Here is a 22,310-nt window from a genome sequence, read left to right as displayed (position 1 = left end):
TAGACGGCACTAATGGGCGGCTCTGATAGACGGCACTAATGGGCGGCTCTGATAGACGGCACTAATGGGCGGCTCTGATTATCAGTGTAGATGTCCCTTTAACACAAGCCGGTTATCGGCTCTCCTCCTCACGCTGTAAGCATGAGGAAAGGGAGGCCGATAACTGGTTTGTGTTTACATTGTGATCAGCTGTCATTGGACACAGCTGATCACGTGGTAAAGGGGCGCTGTGATTGGGCCTTTACCCCGATCTGTGATCAGCTTCATTCTAAGGACAGCGATCACAGAGAGCACTGGTATAGCATGGGCAGGAACAGGTTAATGTCCCTTGCACGTGACTGGGTATTCAGGGCCTATTTACAGCAGCCCAGTCCACTGCGGTGGTGCGCGTTGAATTGGAGAAACCTGTGTTTTTACTTTACTTTATTTAATGCAATCTTTGAATATTTTACATTATACAACACACAAAACGCACAGAGTAAGAACATACAAAAAGAATCCTCATTGGTGTCATATGCATTACTCAATTTAACTGGTTAGAGAAATCAAGGGAGGGGTGAAGAGGGGGGCAAAGGAACATCGTGCTTCAAATATGTCATATGAACACTAACATCAATGAATCGCCCCTGTCGCTCCACCTTGATTTGACGTCAACGATGACTCCGACCCCCAAGCGTGGATAAGGGACAGGGAGTAACCAAAAAAATAAAGAAAATAGTAAGTAAAATAGTGCATTCAAGTGGCCCATCTAGCATAAAACTTATCATAGCGGTCTTTACATTTTGCCATCCATTCCTCTGCAGCCATGATCTTATTTACTAAGGTAATCGATTCAGTATGCATAGGAATTTGTGGTCTCTTCCAGTAAATTGGAATTAACCACCTGACCTCTTTGAGTAAATGAGGCAGTACCGACTTGCGATAATGGCTGAGAGGAGTGGTATGAACATGTAGCAGGTATTCTAACGGGGAATAAGGGAGATCAAGGTCCAGAATGGCCTTAATCTGGGCTTGTATATCTAACCAAAAGGGCCGTATCTTAGGGCACCCCCACCAAATGTGGAGGAATGAGCCCCTGAGGCTGAATTCCCTCCAGCAGGCGTTGGATACAGACGGGTATATCCTAGCAAGCTTAGAGGGAACTCTATACTAACGGTTAAGTCCCTAAAACCATTTCCTGCATTTTTGTGTCTACCCAGCTCACATATGTGAGGCAGTAAAGGTGGCCCAACTGAGTTTCAGTTAAGGCATGCTGAAGTTCTCTCTCCCACTCCCTTATGTATGCAGGCTTCACTCCGCTCTCCAATGACTGTAGTAGCTCATACAGTACAGATATAGTGTGTGGAATATCATATGTAGACATACAGAGCAGTTCAAAGGAAGACGCCATGGTAGGGGAACGGATATCGTGGCATAGGCTACCAACAAAGTGTTGGCGCTGTCTATAATGCCATTCATCCATGGGGAAAGATCTGTGCTATTTTACAATGTGGCCAGTGGCAATAAACCCTGGTCTTGAATAAATCTGCCACATCTCGACTCCATCGACTGACCAACCCATGAGAAAGGAGTGATGTTCTTGGGGAGTGAACCAGGGGAAGCCCCCAAGAGAGCCAGAGGGGAAATCAAAGGAGCGAGCTGTCCCTTCCTATTCAAGGCATCCCAAGTTGCCAGTACATGGATGACCATGGGAGAGGTAAGTGGGGAAAGTCCTTTGCAGTCCTGGGGGATCCATGGGGCATGTGATAGATTGCGGCCTGTTAGGAATTGGTCAAGTGGGACCCAAAGTTTAGAAGTTACATTATGTTGCCAATCCAAGATGCATTGTAACGATATTTCTTCATAGTATTTGTGAATAACTGGGACACCCATAACCCCCTTGTTTTTAGGGCGTTGTATAGTGCGGAGAGCCAAACGAGGGCTTTTGCCATTCCAAATATATTGCAAAAAAAGTCTGTTCAGGGTTGAAAAGAGGTCTGGGTAAAGAATTTGCAGGTAGAAATAAAATACAAGGCAACGCGTGCAGAAGGAAGTGCTGTCCCAACTCTTTAGGTCCGCTCTGATAGTAGAAAGCAATGGGGCATAATTAAAGGTGTACAGATGTGAGAAACTTGCGGGTAAGTAAACTCCCAAATATTTTTTGCGAAGTCTGGCAACAGGTAAAGGGGGAAAAAAAGCCTGCAGCTGTGTACGCAAACCCAAGGGCACATTCAGGGACAGGATCTCGGACTTGCTATAATTTGATCTCAAGATTGAACAGCAGATTAAAGTCCTTCAATTCCGCCATGATATTAAGGAGAGAGATCAGGGGGTCTGAGACATAGAACAGGTCATCATCTGGATAAGCAGATAACTTATGCTCTGTCGGCCCCACCGTAAAATGTATAATGGCACTGTTAAGGCGGAATTTGTTAAGCGGTGGCTCGAGGGTTAATGCGAAAATGAGTGGGGGCAAAGAGCCTAGCTCTGAGGAAATGGGTGCACCCCGAAAATGCGTTGGCTGTACCCGTGTTCTGTGCATGTCCAGTACCAGTGAGTACCCACTTTTTATATAATTTTTTTTTAAATTAAATTATCTCTGGTTATGCACCAGGTGTGCGAGCATTCCATTTCTGTTTTTCTTGGGGACAAAGGGCACCCATGTCGCGTCCCGTTGCGAATAGGGAATAAGTCTAATAGTAGCTGTGATACATTTGCCTATATGTCTCAGTTTACTGCTCCCTGCTAGCCATGTCTGTAGAGGTAGAAAGGAATTTCATGTGTGATTCATTCCTCTGACCGGTTATTGACGTGCTAATGTCCCCTCACTATTCTAAAGGTTAATTGATCTATTGTGTTGTGTAAAGTAGATCTGTGTTTACCCTTAAAAGATGTGTATTGTATCATCAGGCTAAATGATTAGAGAAGTAGTATGTTAATTATTCTGATTGCTTCAGTGTATTAATTAACTCCCCTGATGTCTTTATCTAAAGAAACGTGTCTGCAGGGTCGGCTCCGACTTGTCTCCTATAATCTGTATGGGAAACCCCACTGTGTGAGGGGGGCGTTCCTAACAGGCTGTAACCACATATAAGCTGAGTTTTTGTGTCAATAAAGTGTCTTGGTTCCAGCATCCAGTCTTGACTCATGTGTGGGGAATCCTGTGATGTTCTTGTATGGAGAGGAGGGAATGCTTGACGGGGATATCATACCGATACCGTCACAGTAGCCAATTCACTTTCAGGGAACTATAAAAGGATATCCACAACAGCATGTTGGGACCCAGACCAAGTCTGGTCAACACCATTCGTAGATAGGTCTAATCCACCCGGTCAAATGTCTTCTCAGCATCAGTGGAAAGCAAACGGCCTGTGATTCAACCCAATGAAGTAACTGGATCGCTCTATTAGAATTGTCCCTGGCCTCTCTCCCCATAATGAACACTGTTTGATCAAGGTGTATTACTGTTGGAAGGATCGGTTTAAGTCGGTTGGCCAAAATTTTGTTTTATATTTTAATATCAGTGTTCAGAAGCGAGATTGGCCTATAATTCCCAGGGATGGGTCCTTCCCTTCCTTGGGGAGAACTGTAATGTGGGTGCTGACAACAATGCCGCTGCGGCGTTGAGCTCAGGTCAGGAGTTGTTTACCATTGCCTGTGAGCTCCACGGTCAGGCAATAGAGAGAAAGGATGGAGCATGGGTCTGTCTTGGGGAGGAGGCAGGGCCAGCGTGGTGTCGTCTGGGGGGGGACAAGGGGAGGAGATTCCAACATCCGGAGCAAAATGTTGGCACAATTCCCGCTGCTCCGGAGACACAGATCGCACACCCAGAGGAGACATCTGGCATGCAGTGGCTGCGAGGGGAAAGAGGAGGGTCCCACGGAGGAGGAGGCCTCGCGAGCACTGTATGGAGCCGGTGGAAGGGGGGTTAGGAAAGGGGTGTCTAGACGGCTACCTCTCTGGGGCTGTCAATCAGTGCGGGGGGGGGACCGGGGCTCCAGCAGGGAGAGGCACAGCTACCATGCCATAACCCCCTTCTGCAGCCAGCTACCACTAGCATGAGTACCAGCCCCCCCAGCATCCCACAGATTGGCCTTTATATCCACCCCTGTCCCATCCCCTCCACTCCCTTCCCTCCTGATCATCAGTGTCACAAACAGTAAGGACATCTCAGTCTTGTGCCAGTGTCCCACTGTGCCCACCTGTGATTGGCAGTCCTTGACCCTCCCTCTGCCCTTACCCCCACCAATGCAGGCCTCCACTGCAGGGGTTTGGGAGGTCCCAGTCCAGTGCTGATCCTCAGCCGTGGTGGGCTGATTGCTCCGCATCCTATGCTGGCACTGCCTGCTGATTGGCTTTTCCGCTGCTATCTGCTTCACTGACGCCAGCACCGAGATAGAGAGTGCTGACGCCAGTACTTTAAAGCTCTTAATATATGTAATTTATACAGTTAATTTTTTATCACTTGATTTTTTTTTTTCCTTTATGGGTGTGAGTGTGGCCTCATGTCTCGGTTTTCCATAAGGCCTCACAAAGCCTAGAGCCGCCTCCTGCGACTGTAACTACTTTGCAAAACAGTTCAATGAGTGGGTTTAGTTTTAACTCACACTTGAACCCACAGCCATAATGAATTTGGTTTTTGCTGAAGTCAACTCTTATGTTTTTTTCTTTTTATGCTTGGCTTAAACTGCCCTAGCGTCTGTCACATTTACTTAAAGCAGAAAAAATGTAAAAAAAGGATAGGAGGGTTTAGTCCCCTCCCAGACTTTAAACACGGTTTTTGCATACATGGTGTTCAGATATCAGGGAACCAGTTTCTGCACCACAGGAGATCCAATGGAAATTAAGATTTGAATGGAGACAAGGCAGCATATTTGACATTTGCAATAACTGAAAAACATTTTCAACAATCAACATGCATTGCAAACCATGTCAAAAATGTAATATAGAAGCCTTTGGCACCAAGTCGAACCAATGCAAGGTTGATTCTGGTTGGTTGCTGTATGTTACTGAATATAACATGCTGTCATAGTAGCCTTTACTAAATAAGGCCAACTGTATCTTTGTAGCCAGGTCTGCACAAAATGGAAACTTTTTATACCATCTGATACAAAGCTTGAAAATGCATTTTTGCCAATAAAATTCCATTGTTAATTTATTTTACGCTGTACATTTTGCAGGCAAAATGCTGTGGAAATGCAGATCCCGAGAGTGCACAGCGTGTGAGAAGCTTGTGCTTGGAGGAGCATAAAGAACACAAGGTGCGTTTCTTATGTATTTCAAGTCATTCTGAATGCTGGTTGTATTACCAGTGGTGCTGTGCTAAAAAGGGTTACACAATCAAAGAAAAAACATATTTTTGTGAAATGTGGGGCAGCACAGTGGCTAAGTGGTTGTCACTTCTGCCTTGCAGCATCAGGGTAATTGGTTTACATTTCCACCATGCATGACATATCCTACAGAGTTTGCATATTCTCCTTGTGTTTCTGTGGGCTTCTTGAAAGGACATGCTGGTAATTACTTGGCCCCTGGCTAAAAAGGCCCTAGTATGCGCATGCGATTACATTATAAACTCCTTGAGGACAGGAACTGATGTGAATCTAAAGTACCATGTAAATTGTTGGTGCTCTATAAATATATCTTGGGGCATATACTAAATTTTTACCTGTTAAAAACAGCTGTACATCAGAACTGAAGTTGGACCGTGACAGTGGCTTTGAGTCCAAAAAAGAGCCAGTAGGGAATAGTACAATGAAAAGGTGCTCCATAACCGCTAATGAGAATAACTTTTTTAATTGTCCCCCCACTAACATCTGAATATAAATGTAAAAAAACAAATTGGATGTGTGGTGACCAGGGAGGGTGAGTCCCACGGCCACACACATGCGCTTGATGGTTAGCTACTTGGTTCTTGGGGCTAGGAGCCCAGGGTCAGGTGGTATTAACCCTTAGTGAGGGCCAGATGGTATTAACCCTCTCTGTCACGTGACGCCACTGTAGTCTTGGTATACCCCGGGGAACTACAGCTCCGGGGGCCTCCGTATCCCCGCTAGTTAGGATGGTAATAACACAGTCCACAACAGGGGGTTAAAACAACAAAGGCTTTACTGGCATGAAGGCAGGTGTCAAAATCTTCACAGCTTTAAACAGAGTGTCAAAATGTTCTGCAGGCAGTCTCTGGATCACACAGCTGATAATGCTTGAGCTTAGTTGATCATATACTGTATATACTCGGCTGCAAAAGCCGGAATAGTAATTCAGGGCCTATGCTTAACTAGGCTGAAAAATAGATACACTTACTGAAGTGTCTGTAGACTTGAGGCTTTTTGCCGGAATAACGGATTGATCTGATAAATGAGCTGAAGTACTGGTTCTGTAATGTTTTGGGATACTCCACTCTTTGCTGTATTTTCTCCTGGAGGCTTCGGCCTGCACTGCCTCTCCTCTGACTGTGTTGGCTCTGCTAGGAACTGTGTGAAGCATTAGACTGGCTTAAACAGGAAGTACAATCCCTTATAAGGGCCTGTTTAGACTGAAGCCTATTGGTTGAGAGCTGTGGATCATAGAGACTGACCTGTAGTATAACACAACATAATAAGGTATTGTCTAGCATTCAGTCCTCCCGACTCTAATACACTTGAACATGAGATGGCTGGCTAAACCCCTTAAAGCTATACACACCTAATAAACGTATTATCAACCATAACAGTATAAATCACATCATAACTAGCCGAGTCCCTGCAGGGGAGACCCCACAAGCCGAGGGCCTCAATCTGACAGGGCCTACAGCAAATACCTGTACTGGGACACCACAGATGCTTCTTTAAAAAACGCAAAATTTACCTTCTTTCTAAGACCGGGTTCACACTGTGTGATGTCATCCAGAGGCCCCGCTCCTTATGACATCAGCAGAATGATGGGTGGTGACGTCATATGGGGTAGGGCCTGTGGATGAATCACATGGTGACCACACCCCATGCCAATATATGTAGTGGCGATTAGAGGAGGTTAGAAAAGGAATGTGATCTGTCGCATTGAACTATATTTCTCAGCTGTTGAGATCAGACACAAGCTGGAGATCAAAAAGGCCAGTGGTGTATGCAGTTAGTGCCATTGTTTTCAGTTCTCGCCAAATCTTAGTATGCAATAACTAGCACTATAGCCAGGCCTGTATTTACTCATCATTTTGCCCATTGTACACCTTAATGATTAAGCCTTTTTGTAAATCTCCTCGTCTTATGCCACATGGTTATTTTAGTAAATATTCTTTATTACTAGAATATGTTTTTGTAAATATTGTATTACATCTTTTCATGTAACACTGAAGAAATTACACTTTTCTACAATGTATAGTAGGGAGTGTACAGCTTGTAATACCAGTTCTTTTGAGGGGACCGCAAATTTACACCCAACACCCAGCCATTATGTCTAAAACGCTTGCAACAAAAGTGAGTACACCCCTAGGTGAAAATGTCCATATTTTGTGTGGCAAATTTACACTGTTATACAAGCAAGCTGTACACTCACTACTTTACATTGTAGGGGTTGATTTACTAAAGGTTAATAGACCTTGCACTTTGCAAAGTACAATTGCCCTCTGCAAGTGCAGTTGCTCCAGAGCTTATTAAATGAAGCTAGGCTTCACTTTGCAAAGAATAACCAATAACGTGCAAGGAAAATAAGACGGCATTTTTGCTTGCACATGATTGAATAGTGAGTCAGCAGAGCATCTGCTCATTTACTAAGCTCTGGAACAACTGCACTTTGCAAAGTGCACATCCCATTTTCCTTTAGTAAATCAACCCCGAAGTGTAAATTTTTTCAGTTATGTCACATTAAAAGATATAATAAAATATTTACAAAAACGTGAGGGGTGTACTCACTTTTGTGAGATACTGTGTATGCATAAATACTTTATACCTAACAGGAGAAGGAAAGATCTATTCCTGAGATATATACAACTTCTGTTGGCTTTTGTGTTGTGAAAATGTGCCCTGGATTTTAATCTCTATGCTATGAAACCAGGACAAGTAATTAAGAGAACTGTGGTCACTTACACATTATTTCTATGGTTTATATTTATTTCAGGTGGCCTGCTTAATGCATGTTAAAGCACAAAAATGATGTGTTTTTTTTTTTTAACACCTTGCCCATCTAGAGAAAATGTACAGCTTCTGTATAAAGTTCAACCCCCAACCCTTGGTCAGCCCTTCAGTGCTCTCACCACTCCTGCCTTCATCAGTTGGTGCAAAATTCCAAGCGGAGAAGGAACTTGTGGTCTTCTCCCATGATGCAGTACTCAAGCCGAATGACCAATTGACAAGGCCTTAGTCCCGCTACATATGACGAGTGCTTCCTCTAGGCATTAACACCAGCTGACCTCAGTATTTTGGTGATGGCTGTGATGGAGTAAAGAGCTGTGGAGGAAGGCTGGAGAGCTGAATATCAGTGGGTCAGGGAGGTAGTTTGTAGCTCGGATGGGCAAGGTGACTGTCACCAGGGCCTTCCTCTGCTAAGCTAGAAACAGCACGCCTTTGGGGTGTGGTAAAATCACTAATGCCCCTTTCACACTGAGGCGGTTTGCGGGCGCTATTGTGCTAAAAATGGCGCCTGCAAACGACCTTAAACAGCGGCTGCTGTTTCTCCAGTGTGAAAGCCAGAGGGCTTTCACACTGGAGCGGTGATCTAGCAGGACCGCTCCAAAAGTCCTGCTAGCTGCATTTTTGGAGCGGTGAGAGGAGCGGTGTGTTTACCGTTCCTTCCTATTGAAAGCAATGGGAAACTGCGGCTATACCCCTGTCAATGCCTCTTGCAGAGGCGCATTGCGGGCAGTATAAACCCTTTTTCGGCTGCTAGCGGGGGTTAAAACCACACTTAGTGGCTGAATACAGCCGCAATTCCGACGGTATAGCGCTGCTAAAAATAGCGTCGCTATACCCCCACCGCTCCTCCCGCTCCAGTGTGAACAGGGCCTAACTGTAAACTAGACACCACTGAATATAGTGAATTTTGAAGTAGCATTATTCTAAGTAATCAAAAGTCTGAACTGTATGCCCCCTAAGCTGTGTGCTGGGCTAATATTGATTGAAGGCAAAGGGGCTACATACTTTTTTTTTTATAATTTTTATATTGCAGATCCAGCCAACCTGTACAATAGGGTAGAGTAAATACTACCACTATATCTCCATTCCTTACATTGTGCTGCAGGTGTATATTGTGATCCTCAAGGCCAAGATAGAATGGAGTAGAGTTACTAAAACTGGTGCGCTCAGAATCTGGATCAGCTGTGCATGGTAACCAATCAGCTTCTAACTTCAGCTTGTTCAATTAAGCTTGGGCAATAAAACCTGAAAGCTGATTGGTTTCTATGCAGAGTTGCACCAGATTTTGCACTCTCCAGTTTTACTAACTAACCCCCAGTATGCCTTGTATTTGAAAACCATTTTTAAAAGTCATTGGTCATTACAGTTGTGGCAAGCATAATGTTAACAATATTAAAGTTTTGTATCTCCAGTATTAAGTTTTATATTTAACATTTTGTAGAACTGTTTGGAAGAGATCGCAAAGATGCTAAATCACAGTTTCCAAATTGTTGGAATTCTTGCGGTTGCCACAGCCGGAGTAACGGTAAGTACTTTATACATAACATACAGTATATGATCTTTGATTTAGAAATAAAAACTGAAAACATTTGAGTTTAAAGGCCCAGCAGCGCTGCAGAAAAGCAAACTATCTGCAACATAAATCCATTCCACCAGCTTGAGGTAATAAAAATCTATAAATGTATATGGCGGCGACAATGGAAAGAGACGGTAGCAGGGGCATGCGTACAGGGGTCACAATTGCAACCCGGCTTCATGCTGTAGGGGGCCCATGTGACCCCTGTACACCTGGATAAGAGGGGTGGCATATAGACGTACCGATCCCTCCATTTTTTTCTCTGCAGCTTTTCAGAGGGGAATTGGGTTTTTCCCCTTTGCAAACTACAGAAGTGTGCTGCAGCTGAAGAGTTCCACATCCTAAAAGGAGAAATACAGCCAAAGTGTGTTTGGCTGTACTGCTCTTGTGGATCACAGGAATGCAGTTCATTCTGCACTCCTGTGACCCGTTTTCAGCTTACAGAGGCTCCGACCACAGCCTAGCACTCCAGAGTGCAAGTGGCGGGGGAGGGTAGACAGTGATGACTGACAGTCATCAACTCTCTGCTCACGGAGCTCCAAGAAGCGAGCGACCAGCGGTCTTTGACCTCTCGATTTTCAGTCTTGGAGCTGGCAGGGGACAGATCCCGAATCTGACCGATGCTGCATTCACCTACGTTAAAGTGGTTGTAAATCCCAATTAAAAAATAAATAAAAATAAAAACCTGCAAGACAAAGGCATAATGAGCTAGTATGACTAGCATACTAGCTCATTATGAATTACCTTGGATCGAAGCCCCCCAAAGCCATCCTCGTCTTTCCCTCCAGCCACAGACATCTCTCCTGGAGGTTACTTCCGGGTATCGCCACTCTGGCGCTGTGATTGACCAGAGCGGTGATGACATCACTCTGCGCATGTGCACGGGAGCTGTAAAGCCGGAATTACATCACAAAACCAACTGTAGCGCCCCTTGCTTCCAGCTAAAGTTAGTGGGAATGGGAGAGTTACTTTGCTCCCATTTGTGTTTTGTCTAAATTTGGGACTTTGGTTATCCCAGTAATGTCCACTGGGTCAGTCTGTGGTTAGGGGGTGCAATATCACCCCTTGCAGGCAGTTGGCGCCAGAGGGGTTCTGGCAGAGCAAGTTCTCCCCAGCAGCCAATTGGAGGAGTTTTCCCTTACGGGGCATGCTGGGGGAGAGTATATCTGTGACAGGGGCCATGTCTTAAAAAGTCTTCGCGGGGTCCCCGTTCCAGGTGCGGTATCCACCTTCAGGGCACGCGCATCCATGGACCCCGCCAGCGCGGCCCACCAGGCCAAAGCTGACAGCTGCAGCGAACCTCATCTTGAGGAGAAAAGGGACCCCAGTGTTCCACTGGGTCCCATGACTTGTTGAGAGGATCCCAGTGTGAGATCGGGCATCCAGACCACTGACAGGTATGCTTGCTGTCATCCGGGGGCCCATATAGGAAAAGTCCACTGGGAGGATTCGCTCTCTTTTTGACCTAAGTCCTTTATTGAAACTGGCCTGTGGCAGAGGCCCTAGAGCCAGGTCTGTGAGAGAGACTCGTTCCTCCCAGCTAGTTCAGAGTGACGCTTCGGCTGCCAGGCCTATTATAGTGGGTCTGTCCGGGGGCACTTTACTCACCCCAAGTAGAGTGGCGACGAGTTACAACAATTGGTACTATACAGAGCAGTATTGATTGCTCCATTCAACATCCAGGCCTGATACTGCAAGGTTCTCTTCTTTCCTTCATCAACCTTGACCTTCCTAATACGTGTTGATGTTGGCCGTGTTTGGCCTGGACAATAAAGCATTGGAAACTTTTATTGGCTGTCTGGACCTTCGCTCACTACCACTGTTCTCACAATTGCACCCCTACACACCGTCAGAGTAACTTAGCAGGCCGATCCCAAAATCAACCAGCGGCTCCTTCAGGGGTGAGCGCTACACAACATTCTCAGTGCACCTGCGCAGTTGATATCGCTGCATTCTTTTTGGCAAATATCTCCTAAACCGTGTAGGTTTAGGAGATATTGCAAACACCTACAGGTAAGCCTTAATGTAGGCTAACCTGTATGTAAGACTTGGCAGAGAGGGTATACAACCACTTTAATATGATAAAAAAAAAAACATCCTTTTTTTTTTTTTAATGCTCAGTCAAGAACCCCTTATGCAGCTTAAAATAAAAAGCTGGGTGCACACAAAAAAAAACTCACATTCCCGCAACTATGCAATGTGGATGCAGGTGGATTTCTCCTGCTGCACTATTGTATTCTGACAGCATGGACTCCTATAGCTAGATTCACAAAGACCGCCCTAACTTTGCGGCGGCGTAGTGTATCGTGTTTACACTACGCCGCCGTAAGTTAGCGAGGCAAGTACATGATTCACAAAGTACTTGCCTGCTAAGTTACGGCGGCGTAGCGTAAATCGGGCGGGCGTAAGCGCGGCTAATTCAAATTCGGCTGAGGGGGCGTGTTTTTTGTTAATGGGGGGTGACCTGACGTGATTGACGTATGCACCGTCCGTGTACATATCCCAGTGTGCATTGCGGCAAAGTACGCCGCACGGTCCTATTGGTTTCAACGTGGACGTAAATTATGTCCAGCCCTATTCACGGACGACTTACGCAAACGACAAAAAAATTTAAAATTTTGACGCGGGAACGACGGCCATACTTAACATTACTATTCCAGCTATTTGATGGAATAACTTTAGGCCTGAAAGTGCGTTACGTAAACGGCGTATCTTTACTGCGTCCGGCAAGCGTACGTTAGTGAATCAGCGTATTTACTCATTCTAGGCCGACTGCAATGGAAGCGCCACCTAGCAGTCGGCCTAAAAAGTACACTTTTAGCATGCGACGGTGTAAGACACTTACGCCGCTCGTATCTGAGCCTAATTTAAGCGTATCTTGTTAAATTTGCGTTGGCGCAGATTCAGACTTAGGCTGGCGTATCTACTGATACGCCAGCCTAAGTCTTTCTGAATCCACCTATTAATCTTAAACCTATCAAAATACATAGATCAGCGCTGTAGCCATTACAGCGGCTGATCAAATGCTAGTTTTCCAGTAGGACCAGTCGAAACCAGGCAAATTTACGTATGTTATGCGTGTGTATGTACATAAAAGTATACAGGCAGTCCCCGGGTTACAAACAAAATAGTCTGTAGGTTTGTTCCCAAGTTTAATTAGTTTGAAGTCAGAACAGGTACATTTTTGAAGTGTAGCTCTAGCCAAAAGAATAATTTTTACAGTTTTTGCATAGGGAAGGGTTGACACCCCTGTAATCTTTTTGTTTTGCTGTCTGTGCCCCTGTTCAGAAGATTTCACCTCACTTTCTGTCCCAATGACAATTGAATTTTAAAAATGTTGGCCCGGATTCAGAAAAAATAGTCTAAGTTGTAGGCGGGCGTAGCAGCGTATCTGAGATACACTACGCCGCCGTAACTTAGTTCCGTATTCAGAAAGAACTTGCGCCCTACGTTACGGCGGCGTAGTGTAAATGTGTCGGCGTAAGCCCGCCTAATTCAAATTTGGCTGCTAGTGGGCGTGTTGTATGTTAATCTATCATGACCCCACGTAATGCATGCGCTGTTTGTGGACGTATCCCAGTGCGCATGCTCCAAATCACGTCGCAAATAGTCAGTGCTTTCGACGTGAACGTAACTTACGCAAAGCCCTATTTGCGAACGTTTTACGCAAACAACGGAAAATTCGACGCTGTCCCGACATCCATACTTGACATTGGCTACGCCTCATAGAGCAGGGGTAACTTTACGCCGGTCCGACACCTTACGTAAACGAAGCATATAGATACGCCGGGCGCAACTACGTTCGTGAATCGGCGTATCTACCTAATTTGCATATTATACGCGTAAATCTACGAAAGCGCCACCTAGCGGCCAGCGTAAATATGCAACTAAGATACGACGGTGTAAGAGACTTGCGCCGGTCGTATCTTAGTAAAATTCTGGCATATCTTGCTTTCTGAATACAGAAAGAAGATACGCCGGCGCTTCCTAGAACTTACGCGGCGTATCAATCGATATGCCGACGTAAATTCTATCTGAATCCGGGCCGTTGAGTTGTTGAGACAAGGATTGGTGATAAAGCATCAGTGGAGACATCTTTTTCCCATAACAACTCTTACAGGAGCGAATTTCCATTCCTAGGGGTAGATTTTCTCTCACTTCCTGTTGTCTCCCTCAGTTTGTAAGTAGGAGTCGTTTGCAACCAGAGGACCGTCTGTGTGGCTATATGGAGATTATCTATCTTTATCTATCTATCTATCTATCTATCTATCTATCTATCTATCTATCTATCTATCTATCTATCTATCTCTGTAAAAGTTTTATGCAGGTGTGAAAAAAATGCTGTAAATTAAGGCTTTCAAAAAAAGTATTTTTAGTTTATTTTTATCGATTAACAATTTTTATCGATTAACAAAATGAGTAAAAAAAAAAAAAGTAAATGAACAGAGAAATACAGACATATACTTCTCTTTCGAGCCATACCATGAGGGAGGGGTATGATGGGCCCCACGTTTTTTCCATGAAGACCCCAAAAATACAGCCAATGCCATTAAGAACTATCTTCAGCAATAACCACTTAAGCCCCGGAACATTTTTGCTGGCCAAAGACCAGGCCACTTTTTGCGATTCGGCACTGCGTCGCTTTAACTGACAATTGCGTGGTCGTGCGACGTGGCTCCCAAACAAAATTATGTCCTTTTTTTCCCACAAATAGAGCTTTCTTTTGGTGGTATTTGATCATCTCTGCGGTTTTTATTTTTTGCACTATAAACAAAAATAGAGCAACAATTTTGATATTAACTTTTTGCTATACTGTCCCAAAAAAAAATATTAAACATTTTTTTCCTCAGTTTAGGCCAATACGTATTCTTCTACATATTTTTGGTAAAAAAAAACACAAGTGTATATTGATTTTTTTACGCAAAAGTAATAGCGTCTACAAAATAGGGGATAGAATTATGGTATTTTTATCATTTTTTTTCTACAAGTAGTGGCGGTGATATGTGATTTTTATCGTGACATTTTGGCGGACACTCTTGACACACTTTTGGGACCATTGTCATTTTTACAGCGATCAGTGCTATAAAAATGCACTAATTACTGTGAAAATTACACTGGAAGTGAAGGGGTTAACCACTAGGTGGCACTGAGGGGGTTAAATGTGCCCTAGGGATGTGCTTCTAACTGTTGGAGGGATGGGCTGTGTGAGACACGACAGTGATCCTATTACAGGAAGCTTTGTACACTGTCCTGTCACTGGGAAAACTGAGGAAATGCTTGTTTACATAAGCATTTCCCCCTTCCTCACCGTGACACGATCGCGGGTATGCCCGTGGACATAGTCTGTGGGACCTGCAGTCAGTCACGGAGCTCATGGCGGGCGCGCGGGTCCACAATGCCGCTTTTTTAAAGGGTACGTATATATATGTCCTTTTGCCGGTCTGTGTCATGTTGCAGACGTATATCTGCGTGCGGCGGTCGGCAAGCATATAAGAACAAGGAGTTCTGAAGTAATGGTTTTGCCCCCACAGAGCCACAGTCTCAACATGTCGTCTGTCTTGGATAACATGAAGATAAAAAACTGTGTGCAAGTGTACCTAGAAGAATTGATGCTGGTTTGAATCCAAAAAGTGGTCACACCAAATAATAATTTGATTTAGATTTTTCTTTTGTTTGCTCACTTTGTATTGTAAGTTCATAACAATTTATAAAATATATACTGTATTTTTGAAAGCATTCTTACTAGGCAGCATTTCTTCACACCTGCCTAAAACCTTTTATATATGTGTGTGTGTATATATATATATATACATCATCATTATTGCTGAAATACATTCTTTCTCTTATCTCTTCTGTAGTCAGCTAGTCTGTCTTCTGGTGATGGAAATAAAATGTAAATCTTTTTGTGACAGTATGCCTGTGGGCAGTGTTCCTCCAAGATGTTTAATGTTATGTAATAGGTTTAACTTGTATATGTGAGATACACAGATCCAGTGCCGGGACAAGGTAATCTAGTGTCCGCAAAAATCACCACCCCCCCCAAAAAAAATTGAGCACTAATCTGTATACTCCCCCCTGAAAATATATTCCCCCCTTCCTCCCAGTACAAATCCACCCCCTGCTGAAATGTATTTGCGCCTCCCCTCTTCACAGCTCAAATCCTCTCTCTTCATATGCCCCCAGCACAAATCCACCCCCCCCCCCAAAGAAAAAACGACCCCTCCTAGCACCTATTCTCTACCCCTCAAATTTCCCCTTTATTTCCCCTGTAAGCACATATCCTCTCCCGCCACTCCAAATATCCCTCCGAGCACAAATACCCCCCAATCTTCCCTACTAGCATAACCCCCCCCCCCCCAATAAATTTTTAAACTCGCCACGAATTTCCCCCCCTTCCCCACCATGTTACCACAAACCCCCCCCCCCGAATCCCCCCTCAACACAAATTCCCCAAATCACTACTTTACTTCTAGCACACCTCCCCAAATTGCCCCTCCTGGAACAATTCTTACCCACCCCCCTCCCCAGTTCGTACTCCCAACACAAATTTCCTTCCCTCAATCCCCTCTTGGAGCAGCCCACCCCTTGTCCTGGCCCTGCACAGATCACTGTGGTTTTCAAAGACTTGGTACTTTCCTAGTATTAAATTTAATAATTTTGTATACTTTTATCAATGCTGTATATTCATCCACTTTTGAGCAATATATATCTAGATTTGCTTAAATATCGGCTCCATTAGTCCCACAAGCCAAGAAACTGGTCTTCGACAACAGGATGCAAAGAGCCCCATTTCTTGTTACAACAGACATGGACACTCAATAAAACTTTTGATCACGCTGACAGCTTTTTCCCCTGTTTTTAATGGTCACCTGATGTTTGTAGGTACGAGATTATCTTTTTATATGGAGCGATTTTACAAACTGCAAGAAACGTATTCAAGCCATGTAGTATTTCTATCAGAAAAGGTTCAACAGTATATTAGAGATAAAACACCAACAAGCAGGGTGCATTAAAGTTGGCTCGTAAGGCAAGACATAATAGTCGCCACAATGCTGCTATACATATGTTCATTTTGAGAGATGCAGACCAAGCCCCATATTGCCTTTTGGCAGTGGTTCTCAACCTCAGTCCTTAATTACCCCCAACGGGCCATTATTTCAGGTTTTACTTCACTTTGCACAGCTGTATCAATGGCATGGTACCTATAAGAGCTATTTTATCTAAAGGAAAACATGGCCCTTTTGGGGTACTTGAGGACTGAGATTGAAAACCACTGGCCTATGGCATTTTGTGATATGTGTGACTGCTTGAGATAACATTTATTTTTGTGTTGGTGTTTAAGTGGACTTTTACTAACGGTAACATAAACAAGCATATTGGGGCTACTTAAAAGTGAAACTTGCCTCACGCACTTACCACCCCTTCAATGGTGGGGCATCTGTGAGCTTCTTCCTTCACTACTCAAATCTTAAGTTGGCCATACATGGATCCAAATCGGGCCAGTTCAGGGACTGGACAAATTTTAATCAATGTGTGTCCAATGTAGTTGAACAGAAGTCAATCTATCAAATTGATTTTTTGTTCAGCTGCCCTGTCAGAATACAAAAGTCACATCAAGGAGGATTCCCTACCCACCTCAAAATGTGTGAATGGGGAAATTGAGTCGTTGATTTTTTTTTTTAACAAAACAAATGACTTTTCTGAAGAAACTGTGCAATGATACAACTCAAGGGAGGGACAACACCCGGACATATACTTTATTCATCTTTCTACAGCCAACTACCCATTGTTTTTGAAAGAATCCGGTTGAATTGTATGTTGGATCCCATAGTGAACCCTCCCAAATACACAGTATTTCATTAGACGGTCTCAAAACAAGGCATTTAAATGTTTTTCATTACTTTATTACAAAAATGAATTGTTTTATATCTGAGCTCGTTTTATTGTTATCCGCCTATAATAAATGGGTCTACTCTTGGCTTGGCATGGTATGTTAAGTTGCTCTGATAACTGTTGGCTAGGTTGCAATAAGTTCAGCCATCAGTACATTTACCTTGTTCAAAGACCTTGATGAGCTTTCATGTCACCAGAAAATGAAACAAAAGTGTAAATATTGCAATTACATGCAACCACCTTGCAGCACTGCATTGTAGCTTGCCTCTGTACTTCAACCGGACAGCGCTGTTCGGCCTCGTACACACGACCGAGAATCTCGTCGTAAAAGAAACATTGTTTTCCTCTAAGTTCTTGTCAGGCTTGACGAGAATCTTGTCAAACTTTCCTTGCATACACCCTGTCAAGACAAAATCTTGTTGTTCTCAAACGCGGTGACGTACAACACGTACGACGGCACTATAAAGGGATAAAGGGGAAGTTCGATTCCACTGGCGCCACCCTAGGGGCTGCTTTTGCTAATCTCGTGTTACCGCGTGTTAGTAAAAGTTTGGTGAGAGACGATTCATCATGCTGTAACAGACTGAAAAGCATGAATGTGCTATCTCCATTACGAATGCTACTTTTACCGAAGGTGCCCTCCCGTCTCATACTTTATTCTCAGCATGCGCTGGTTTCTAAGCATACACACGAACGTGTTTCTCGTCGTTAACCAGCCCAATGAGAAACACAATGAGGAAATTGAGACTCCCAACGAGAAAAAAGAGTATGTTCTCTTTTTTTCTTATCGAGATCCACAACAGTTTTCTCGACGAAAAACATACACACGACCGTTTTTTTCTCTGCAAAAATGCTCTTGATGGATCTTGATGGATTTTGCAGAGGAAAATGGCTGTGTGTACGAGGCCTCTCTCTGCCTTATCTTAGTAATTAATGAAAGTGGTTTCCCCTTGATTTAAATGTGAGTACACTTTTATTACTTCTTAATGAAAATAGTTTTTAGGCGAACACTGTGGTCCCTTTTTTTTTTTCTGCTTTTTTTGGCCTTTTTACTGGTAGTCTCTCTCCCTGGATGGTTATGCTGCTGGATAATAACTGAAGCTGATCCTTTTGAGCCTAATGGAGTCATGCTGCTAATACAGCGGTGGAACTACCAGGCCCTTGTATCTCACCAGAGTTGGGATTTTCCAGGCCTCCTTTCGCTCCCCCCCCCCCCCCTAGTTCAGTCTCTTTAAAATTTACAAATAAGGTGCCAATCCTCATAAAATTTGTTACCATACAGTGCGCAAGAGGAAACTTTGCAGCCTCTGTGTACTCTTCTGCACCAGAGTCTGTGACGTTCTTTACATCAGGGTCCACAGAGTTCCGTTTTACATCATGGTCCACAGATGTACTGTAAAGGGGACCTCTGATGCAAAGGGGGCTCTGGGAATGCTAAGGGGGGACTGATGTAAGGGGGAATTTTGTGGACTCTGATGTAAGGGGGCCCCAGGGATCAGTGGGAAGGACCCTGTGCTCAGGTCATTGGGACCCTTTATGGTTTCTTGTGTCGGTGCCCTGACAGTTATAGTTGCGCCTCTGCCGTAATATATGTTGGATGAAGCAGACTGAAGGGTTGCCATTTTTGTGTCCATTACTAAGCACCTTGCTGGTTCCTGGTATAATAAATACGTATTATGTGTTTTGTGTTCACCTTCCAGCAGGACAACAACCCTAAACATACAGCCAGAATTTCAATGGAATGGTTTAGATCAAAGCATGTTCATGTGTTAAAATGGCCCAGTCAAAGTCCAGACCTAAATCCAGTTGAGAATCTGTGAAAAGACTTCCTGTGTCTTCCTGAGATCAGAGGAGCTGTCCCTGAGTATTTCCGAGGCTCGCCGGCGCCACCCCACTGGTCACATGCAGTATTGCATGCCATAGAAGTCGATGCGGAACAAATTATCTTTGTTTCCATTGACTTGTATGGGAAAACTTGCTTTGATATGCGAGTACTTTGGATTACAAGCATTCTCCTGAAACGGATTATGATCAGAATCCAAGGTTCCACTGTAATATTAAAAACCATTTATCTTCATATTTATTTTCCTTAAACTTCACAATTATGTGCCACTTTGTGTTGGTATATCACATAAAATCCCGATAAAATATATATTACAATTTTTGGTGGTAACGTGAAAAAATATGGAAAATTTTAAGGGGTATACATACTTTTCCATACTGTTTGTATATATACAATATAGCCAGTACATGCAATGTAAGCTTATAATAGCAAAATACATAATAACAAATGTTCTGATTTAAATACAGTAATGTCAATTATTAAACAAAAAAATTAGGATTGAATTAGAACGGGCATGTCAAACTCAAATGAAACAATGGCTGAAAGTGAGTGGAATTAATCTTCAAGGGGCCATTGTTTTGAGGTCCGCGTTTACCTAATTCTAGAAAAAGATGATTATAGATCTTTGGTATTTGACATGGTAACAATTAAAACTTTTTATCCTCAAAGGAGCCTTAAAATATTTCTGGAAGAATTGAGCAGCAATATGAAAGAAAGTTGATACATTTATCAACTGTACACCAACTAGGGCCTCATTCAGTTGAAGGAATGAGGGCCATGTGCGTTTGAGTTAAAAGAAAACTGTAAGCCTGATAAGAAATAAAATTTGATTTACATTTTTAGACTTGGTGCCTTTTTCAATCTCTGCAAAAAAGTTTTTGGCCAGTGTAACATTGTGCTGCTAATTAACACAGAGGAAGTTATATACGGTTGATTTAAAAGCTGGCAGTAAACTGTATAATACATGATTTTAACCTATTATCAATATTGGCACGTTAATTTGTATTTACGTTAGTACAGATGTATTTATATATTTTTTACCACTAAGATCACTTTTTTGTTATGCGATATTCTGTGCTTAGAACACAGTAATTCAAAACATATTCTGGGCAATGCTGACATCTAGAGAAACAAAACGTAAATTGCAGGAAAAATTACCACCAAAGAAATCTTGATTACTCTCCATTTCTACTGAAGCCACTTTGTAAATGCTTCCTACCCTCCTTGGCAATAAAGCACTGTTCACAAAGTATGTGTATCGCACTCTTCTGCTTTGCCACTGGAAATAAAGAAGCTGGTAGCTTGTAGTGCATATTTAATTGTGTGAATTATTCTGTATATCATTCTGCAGGGAGAGTGGAAACAGTGACTGCTGCTTGACTAGTCCAATTGCTTCCGGAGTGGCAAAATAATTTTCACAAAATACAGAGAATGTGTGGAGGGGTGTGGGAGAGTAGGTCCTCCACATGAGAAAGGAAACAGCATACCTACTATCTATTATTTGTCATACAGGTGCATACACTATTTGGGTATCCAGTAATTAGGAGAAACCTTATGGTATTATATACATAACATATGGTATACATAACATATGGGATGCCATTTTCTAAAGGTCCCTAACCGTGATCCTCAGGTTTCTTTACTTTGAGTCACTGGCTTAGGACAAATATGAAGCACAGCAAGACAGGCCCCCAGGTATGCATACTTCGACTGGCTCAGTTAGTCAAAATGTATGGAAACCATAGGATCAGAGTATAGTAAACTTTTTTTTTTTCTTTTGAAAAGATCAAGGAACGGTTATCATACTATAGACACAAGAAGGGAGAAGACATCTCTCCAAAGTAAGGGAAATGTCCTCTTAAACAGTTGTCTCTTTTGGAAGATTTCCTCCTGTTCTATTCCTGTTCTGGGCACAACCTACAATTTTGAAATTTTCCCTCACTTTCAGACTAAGTGAAAATAGTCACCAGAGCAATTATTGGTAGTGATGTCACAGGAAACTTTTTCCCTGAAGTTCTCTGGGAAGGCCTCCCTTCCCTGTACATCCTGACTTTGAAATCCTGCCCTAGTCCCAGTGTGTTGTTTATATACATTTTACACCCATACCTGCAAGGATGAATTGGTTAAGGTCCAAGAGAACATAGTGGACAGATAGGTGGCACATTGGCCCCTTTCTTTGTAAACACCATCTAAAAATCCGACACTTGGGCTGTTTTTTTTTAGGAAGCTCATTTCAAATACTGAAGGGCATGTGGGCTGGTGTCAACATGGCTTTTTCTTTATCGTACATCACGGGACACAGAGCGGCATATTCATTACTATGTGGGTTATATGGAGTACCTTCAGGTGATGGACACTGGCAATCTCAAACAGGAAGTCCCCTCCCTATATAACCCCCTCCCATAGGAGGAGTACCTCAGTTTTTTCGCCAGTGTCTTAGGTGTTGGTCACGGAATAGCTTGCCTCCATATCCTTGGGATCAAGGCAGGCTAACCGGATCTGTCCAGAGTGCCTCAGTGCCGAAGTGGACAGTACCCGGGCCCCAAATCCGTGGGGTTTTGCCTATAATGCCCTCTCTGGAGGGCTGGACCCTGGGCCCAGGACTCACAGCTGTTTCTAAGGCCAAGAGTTCCCTGTTTGCCAGAGGTGCTATATAGGTCCAGGACAGCGGTTCCTTCCAGGACCCCAGTGCCTGAAGGTCTACTACACTACCCACGGAGATGGGAGAAGATTGGACTATGTTTGGTTACAAACGTCCTGCGGCATGGAGCAGGTAAGTGGGCAGCCTGCGGAACTTGGTTCGACTGCGGGCTTCCCAAGGGGGACCTAAAGGGGGGGCAGCCTAAGTATGCTCTGCATGGGCACCGTGGTCACTATGTCTGTAAGTGGACAGGATGATCTGTTTTGTTCCTCCCCA

The 22,310-nt window shown here is 43.6% G+C and overlaps 1 protein-coding gene across 2 annotated transcripts in view; it reads left to right on the top strand.

The window, feature by feature from the left end:
* Positions 1–22,310, top strand: part of TSPAN2 (tetraspanin 2) — a 236,155-nt gene that overhangs the window by 192,759 nt on the left and 21,086 nt on the right. For both annotated transcript variants that reach the window (XM_040337388.1, XM_040337387.1), the window contains 2 exons: positions 5,160–5,240; positions 9,523–9,606. In XM_040337388.1, coding sequence (XP_040193322.1) covers positions 5,160–5,240; positions 9,523–9,606 — 165 coding nt within the window. The remainder of the gene's footprint in view (positions 1–5,159; positions 5,241–9,522; positions 9,607–22,310) is intronic.

Source organism: Rana temporaria, chromosome 2 (assembly GCF_905171775.1).
Source record: "Rana temporaria chromosome 2, aRanTem1.1, whole genome shotgun sequence".
NCBI lineage: Eukaryota > Metazoa > Chordata > Amphibia > Anura > Ranidae > Rana > Rana temporaria.
Note: the sequence above shows the minus strand (reverse complement) of the source record. Positions and strands in the feature narration are given on the sequence as shown.